At 44.9% G+C, this 7,412-nt stretch overlaps 1 protein-coding gene and 1 long non-coding RNA gene across 2 annotated transcripts in view; both read left to right on the top strand.

Moving 5' to 3' along the window:
• The first annotated feature begins 65 nt into the window (after positions 1-65).
• LOC102009915 lies at positions 66-1,738 on the top strand. The gene is made up of 4 exons (XR_262984.2): positions 66-267; positions 702-788; positions 1,332-1,489; positions 1,613-1,738. It is a non-coding gene; the product is annotated as an uncharacterized LOC102009915 (long non-coding RNA).
• Positions 1,739-6,771: 5,033 nt separating this feature from the next.
• Os9 (osteosarcoma amplified 9, endoplasmic reticulum lectin) overlaps positions 6,772-7,412 on the top strand; it is a 24,938-nt gene continuing 24,297 nt past the window's right edge. Inside the window, exon 1 of the mRNA XM_013520941.1 lies at positions 6,772-6,963. Coding sequence (XP_013376395.1) covers positions 6,802-6,963 — 162 coding nt within the window. The 5' untranslated portion in view covers positions 6,772-6,801. The remainder of the gene's footprint in view (positions 6,964-7,412) is intronic.

Raw genomic sequence — 7,412 nt, forward strand, 5'->3', positions numbered from 1 at the left:
TGTACTGGGAATTGAACTCACGACCTTGCGCTTGCCAGGCAGGTGCTGTGCCGCTGAGCTAAATCCCCAGCCCCCGGCCATTTGATTCTTTTCCCGCCCCTTTCCCCAGAGCTCCAGGCTCAAGAGCATATGGTGCCCTTTTCACGTTATTACAGGCGCTCGTTTACCAAATACTTTGTCATTGCACAGCGTGATGCTCCAGGCAGGGCCCCCGGTGGCTCCTCCGTCCAAGAGTTACTCTTCGGAACATCTTCCCTACTGTGAAGCGTAAGTCCTGTGGTTACATTTTTTAGATTTCCTAGCAGCTTAATGCTTTTCATTTCTAGAGGCTCTGTTTTATTTTATTTTATTTTATTTTTTTAGAGGCTCTGTCTAAAATGTGTTATATTATGTTTATAGTTTTTTTATAGTTTCCAATATATATTCAAGTTTCCCTTTTATTTCTTTAAACAGAGTTAGCATAATTATTTTATTTTAGTCTTTTTTTTTTTTATTTTAGTCTTTTTGAGACAGGGTCTCAGTATGCAGTTCAGGCTGGCCGTGAGCTCACTTTGTAGCCCAGGCTGGTCTCCAACTCACAACGATCCTCCTGCCTCAGCCTCCCCAGTGCTGGGATTATAGGCTTGCGCCACCACGCCTGACTTCACTGGCTTTTTAAAGTGGAGTCATCTGAGAGGAATTCAATTCCTTTCTCTTTATAGGTGTTTTGCTCTTGGTGCCATAAATCCGTGGTGGCTGAAATGCCTTCCGTGTGGCTAGGGAACCAAGTATGCAAGTGGGACGGACAGGTGAGCGTGAAGGCACTGGACTCAGGAGACCCAGGGCTATTTTCCTTTTGCCCTGTTTTGGATCATTCGCTGCTTTCACCCCCTCACAAGACTTTGAAGTTACCTGGGCCGATCTGGGTGGGGCCACAGGCTTCCCTTTTGGTGAACAAAGTGATAAAGGCCTCTGATACCTCATCTCACTACTAGGAGAAGACATCAGACGCCTGTTCCCTGTACCAGGGGCTGTCGGAGCGGTGTGTGGCTCTGGTATACTAGCTTTAGTTGGGGCGGAGCTCTTGGGATCGTTTACATTAAGTAAATGCAGGAGCTTCTTTTCTGCATCATTGCAAAATATGTCAGCATTTTTCATTTCGCTGAATCCATCCTGAAAATGGTCACCTTTTTATTATTTTATTTTATTTTATTTTTTATTGTGGTCATCTTTTTTTTTTTTTTTTTTTTATCTTTTTTTGGGACAGGGTCTCGTTATGCAGTTCAGGCTGGCCTTGAGCTCACTTTGTAGCCCAGGCTGGCCTCAAACTTGCAATGATCCTCCTGCCTCAGCCTCCCGAGTGCTGGGATTACAGGCATGCACCACCATGCCCAGCCAAAGTGGTCACCTTTTGGGCTGGAGGAAACACGGAAAAATCTACAGCAAATGAAGTAGGAATTCTGGATTTGGGTTCTGGTTGCCACTGGAGATGGCTTGCAGCAATTAGCAGGTGAGGTTTAACAATACTTTCATTAAGATCTATCCAAAATTTGATTGCCAGAAAATTATGGCATTCATCTATAAACAGACCACAGGAGCAAGACCTTTTTTTTTTTTTTTTTTTTCACAACAGGAACTATGAAGCCTATGAGGGCCCCTTCAGAACAAGATGGCTGAAAGTCTGGATCTAACAGTCTGCTGAAGCAAAGGGCCTCCCTGGGGTGATAAGCCTGGAATAAGATTTCATCTGAAGCCATTAGCTGTTGGTGCTGAGTTTTGTTGTTGCTGCTAAATGAATGTTGGCTCTTGCAGATCTACTTTTAGATTTTGACATTGCAAAATGATAGATTCTGGAGCCGGGCCTGGTGGCTGCACGCCTGTAATCCCAACACTGAGGAGGCTGAGGCAGGAGGATCGCTGCAAGTTCAAGGCCAGCCTGAGCTACAAAGTGAGCTCAAGGCCAGCCTGAACTGCATAGCGAGACCTTGGCTCAAAAAGAAAAAAAGAGAGAATGTGAGTTTGATGACGGTCACCAAATACTCAGTGTAACCAAATAGTTTTTTTCTCTCTCATAACTTACAGCACACAAGTTCCACACAGTTCTGACATCTGTCAATAGACCTTGTTCCCCCAACTAAGCAGATTTCACGGCCTGGCCTTTTGTTTTTTAAACCTCCTGGATCTGACATAAGATTGCAAATTTGTGTAAGGGCCTATTTAAGGTTAGTAATTCTCCCAATTTGGTTGGACACTGCAGCGATTTTCACGGCATTCCCTGGGAACGGTTCCCAGCAGGGCGCATCTCCTCTTAGAATCCGCAGCTCAGGTGAATCTTTTGTCCCTTTCCCTTGGAAAAGAGACAGACAAAGCTCAAGTCTGTACATTTGGCAAATGCTTTCCAAGTTACTATGACTGCATTTTTTCAAATATCTCTAAGTTCCTAACTTAATTTATTTTTAATCAGTTAATGTATTTATTTATTTTGTCTTTTGTTTGTGGGTTTTTTTTTTGGTACCGGGAACTGAACTCACGACCTCGCGCTTGCCAGGCAGGCGCTGTGCCGCTGAGCTAAATCCCCAGCCCCTATTTTGTCTTTTTGAGGCAGGGTCTCACTATGCAGTTCAGGCTGGCCTTGAGCTCACTTTGCAGCCCAGGCTGGTCTCGAACTCACAGAGATCCTCCTGCCTCAGCCTTCCAAGTACTGGGATTACAAGAGTGCAACACCATGCCTGGTTCTAATTTTTTACTATCTTGTTGATGTTGTTATGCTTTTAAGAAGGCATTTTTTTAGTCTCCACCATTTCTTAGGGTTTTTTTTTTGGTCTTAGTTCTTTTGGAAATACATATCATATCAAAGAAAACAGAAACCTGTTTTTTCCTGTCCAACTTTTTATTATTAGAATTAATAATTGTCTTTTCTTTCTCTTAGTTTTCCACATATTTATTAATAGGCCCCCAAATTCTTCTGGTTATGCATCTCTTCTCCATAAATCCATGTAGATTTTTTTTCTTTTTTTTTTTGGTACTGGGTATTGAACTCAGGACCTTGCACTTGCCAGGCAGGTCCTTGTGCCACTGAGCTGTATCCCCGGCCCCAATTTATATTCTCGAAAAACATTACCCCACCTTTTTTGAACTGCTGTAATTTCAATGAGTTGATCTCTTGTACTGTTGTACAACTTAGTATTTCCTTTCACCATTTCCCTGGGGATTCTTTTTTTTTTTTCCCTGATATAGAGTCTCACTGTGCAGTTCAGGCTCGCTTTGTACTCACGATATAGCCCAAATTGGCCTTGAAATTTTGGGCATGCTTCTGCCTCAGCCTCCCAAGTCCTGGGATTACAGGTGTGCTCCACCTGGCTCCTGGGAATTCCTTTTGTCTCTCTTTGGTGCTGGATCCTGATTCTTGGATTCCACACATCTCTGTTTTGTTTTTGTTTTCTTTTTTTTTTTCTGTCTTTTTTGAAACAGGGTCTCGCTCTGCAGTTCAGGCTGGCCTTGAGCTCACTTTGTGGCCCAGGCTGGTCTCGAACTCACAAGTATCCTCTTGCCTCAGCCTCCCAAGTGCTGGGATTACAGGCGTGAGCTACCATGCCTGGCCACACATCTCTTTTTTGATGTACTGGTTTGTCTTGGTGTAATAAATCTCTTATGTTTTTGAAAAACAATGCATACATAGAGTTCCAATATTTTGAGACCTTGTATATCTGAAATGGTCTTCATACTGCGTACACAAATGAATCATAGTTTGGCTGAATGTAGAATTGGAGGGGTTTTTTTGTTTTTTTTTGTTTTTTTTCTGGTACTGGGAATTGAACTCAGGACCTTGAGCTTGCCAGGCAGGCATTTGTACCGCTGAGCTATATCCCCAGCCCCTAGAATTGGAGTTTGAAAATAGTTTCCCTTAAAAATGTGAAGGCGTTTTCTATTGTCATTTAGCTTCCAGTATCTACAAGTTGGTAAACTTAAATTATTCTGACTTTTGATATATGTGTGCTATTTGCTCTTTTTAATTTTTAATTTTTGGAAGCTTTTAGAATTGCTTCTCTGTACCCAGTGCTCTGAAATTCTATACTGATGTGCTTGGTGTGGATCCGACTGGTTGTATTGGATGCTTAGTATGCCCTTGCGATTTGGAGACTTACTTCAGTTCAGAGAACTTTTCAATAATTGATTTGATGACTTCTTCCATCCTGGTTCTCTATTGTTTTTCTGGTGCTCTTATTATTTAGATGCTTGACTTTATGAGTCAATCCTTTCTCTTTTTTTGGTTAATTTTACCTTCAAATAGAGCAAATTTGATCTTCGACTTCATGCTCCACCCGAAGTCAAAATGGATCAAGATCTAAATATTAAAACAGAAACACTAAATCTACTGGAAGAGAAAGTAGGTAAAAATCTTGAAGACATAGGGGTAGGCAGAGATTTCATGAACAAACACCAAACTGCACGGGAAATACTTCAAAGAATCAACAACTGGGATCTCATCTTATTGAAAAGTTTGTGCACATCTAAAGAAATCACCAGCAGAGTAAAAAGAAAACCCACAAACTGGGAAAGAATTTTAGCCAACTGTCCCTTAGACAAAGGACTTCTATATAGAATGTATAAAGAGTTAAAAAAAAAAATCAGGACCCCCAAATTCAAAGACTGGATCCAAAACTGGGCATCCAAGATGAATACACACTTCTCACATGAAGAAATACAAATGGCAAATAAATACATGAAAAAATGTTCAACATCATTGGTTTTTGGAGAAATGCAAGTGAAAACAACACTGAGATTCCACCTCACCCCAGAAAGAATGGCTACCATCACGAAATCAACCAATAACAAATGCTGGCGAGGCTGTGGAGAAATAGGAACCCTTCTCCACTGCTGGTGGGAGTGCAGACTGGTGCAACCACTGTGGAAATCAGTCTGGAGATTCCTCAGTAAACTAGGGTTACAGGTCCCATTCAACCCAGCTATTCCCCTCTTGGGTATTTTTCCAAAAGAACTAAAAACCACCTGGGAATGGAAACTAGTACCTCACACATGCTAGTCAAGTGCTCTGTCGCTGAGTTACAGCCACACCTTAATCCTCTAGTCTTTCTATTGAATTATTTCTCCTTACATGATTTTAATTTCCAAGAGGATTTTGAGGAGAGGGAGGAGCTTATATGAATATTAGTTACTTTCAAAATAAACTTGTTATTGTCATGAGTGCACTATTTTATCTCTCCAAGAACACTAATGAAGAATTTTTAAAAATTAAAAACATTTTCCTTTACAATGTTTCCTCTAATCTCCTTTTCTTGCTTGCTTCTCGCCTCTTTCTTGTATATGACAGCCTTTCTTTAATAATCTAACGATGCTTGCTTGTATGCTTCCAAATAAGAGAGACGACATGAAAAAGCTGACCAAAATGTCTGTGTGAGCGCTGCAGCATACAGGCTGATGGTTTTTACAGCCGGATTCTCTAATTCAGTAAGAGAACCCTGCTGAAACTATCTGTGGGATTTTTCTTCTGGGCTGGTGAGACTGCCGAGAGAAGGTTTTGCAAAGGTATACTCATGCTGTTGATTTTGTTAAGCAATCAGTTTTCTTTCTTTTTTAAATTTGTTGTTGTTGTTCGTTTTATTTTGATTTTTTGAGACAGGATTTCCCAAGGCCAGCAGTTCAGGCTGGCCTTGAGCTCACGTTGTAGCCCAGGCTGGCCTCAAACTTGCAAGGATCCTCCTGCCTCAGCCTCTGGAGTGCTGGGATTACAGGCGTGCGCCACCACGCCCAGCTAGCAGTCAGTTTTCTCAAGTTACTTTTTCTGTTTCCAAAAATGCCGCTGTTGTCTCCTTTTCCTTAGTTCTTACAGCTTTCTACCTTAGAGCCTGACCGCCTCGCCCTTTAAACCCGAAGCACCCCGCTCCCCGCGCGCCCAGGGCGGGGGACCGAACGCAGGGCCCCGCGCGGCGCCGGCTCGTCAAGCTTTCTAACCTGAGCTATGTTCCCAGCGTCTCCAGCCTTTCCCCGGTCGCCCTTTTATGGGGGACGGGGGAGGATGAGGTTCGCTAAATCGCACAGGCAGGACTGGAATTTGAGATCTTCCTGCCTCAAGCTCCTAGAGCGCTGGGATTACTGGCGTGGGTCACCCCGTCCAGCCCCTGCCCTTTTTTTTTTTTTTTTTTTTTTTTTTTCGTTTTTTGAGACTAGAGTCACATTTGCCCAGGGAGTAGCTAGAATTACAGGCGTGCAGCACCACCCCTGACCACCATTACTTCTTCATAATAATTTTATTGGAAGGCAACTGCCGGATAGTGTAAGATTTTGACACGAACTACCCGATTGTCCCGAAGTAACATGTATATGTGAGAAGGGGCGTGCTTTTGTACAATAAGTGTTCTGCAAAAAGCATTAAACAACCCTCAGGTGTATCCCCATCCACGCGCCTCCATACTCCGCCCGGCGGGGATCAGACACACTGCAAGAAACGTCTGAAAAAGCAATAAGTAGAGGTGAGCATGAAATCTGGGGGAGGATGCCAGAATTGCTTCAAAGAACCGGGCGCGTAGACTGTGCCTGTGGAACTGTCGGAGAGGGAGGGAGGGGGCTTAATCTCATCGCTGAGTGGTTGTTCTCTCTGACCAATCACGAGCAGCGATTGATTAGCTAATCATCGTGGTCTACCTCCCCGTAGTTGCGGAGTCACGTTTACCAATGGAAATGGGATACGTGTGAGAGACAGGACACACAGCCAATAATATCTTGCGAGGCTAATGGGCGGGGTGAGGCCGCTGCCAGGTTCAGGGCGGAAGGAGTGTCTCCGGATAAGAAGGGGAACGAAAGATGGCGGCGGAAACGCTGCTGTCCAGTCTGTTGTGTCTGCTGTTCCTGGGGTTCCTGTTACCTGCACGTCTGGCTGGCGGTGTCGGGAGCCTGAACCTGGAGGAACTAAGCGAAATGCGTTATGGGATCGAGATCCTGCCGTTGCCTGTCATAGGAGGGCAGGTGAATAGACGTAAAAGGGGCGAGGGTCCTGGCAGGAAACGAGGACCGGGAACGGTAGAGGAGGAAGAGCGCTGCGGAGTCGGGGGCGGGAGACTAGAGGGCCGGGAAGAGCAAGGAGGGCTTTCGTGTGATCGCGGGACCGCAGACAGCCCTGCTCCTAGGGGACCAGGCCCTGGGAGGGGTGGGCTTCGGCTGTCGTCCTTCGGGTCCGGAGGCACACAGCACACCAGACTCCGCCCCGCGGTGCCCGCTCCCGCCCCCCCGCTGCAGACCGAGGACCTGTGGCTCCTTCTGCCTTCGACTAGGCTCTTCCCCAGGGTCTCAAGAGGGATCTCACTGTTCTCCCCGTACCCAGCCTCTCTGCCTTCGTGCCCCCGACCCCCCCTGCCTCCTCAGAGCCAAGCTTCAGACGTGGTGATTGTCTCCTCTAAGTACAAACAGCGTTATGA

This window comes from Chinchilla lanigera, unplaced genomic scaffold (genome assembly GCF_000276665.1).
Source record: "Chinchilla lanigera isolate Chin_1 unplaced genomic scaffold, ChiLan1.0 scaffold00057, whole genome shotgun sequence".
NCBI classification, from domain to species: domain Eukaryota; kingdom Metazoa; phylum Chordata; class Mammalia; order Rodentia; family Chinchillidae; genus Chinchilla; species Chinchilla lanigera.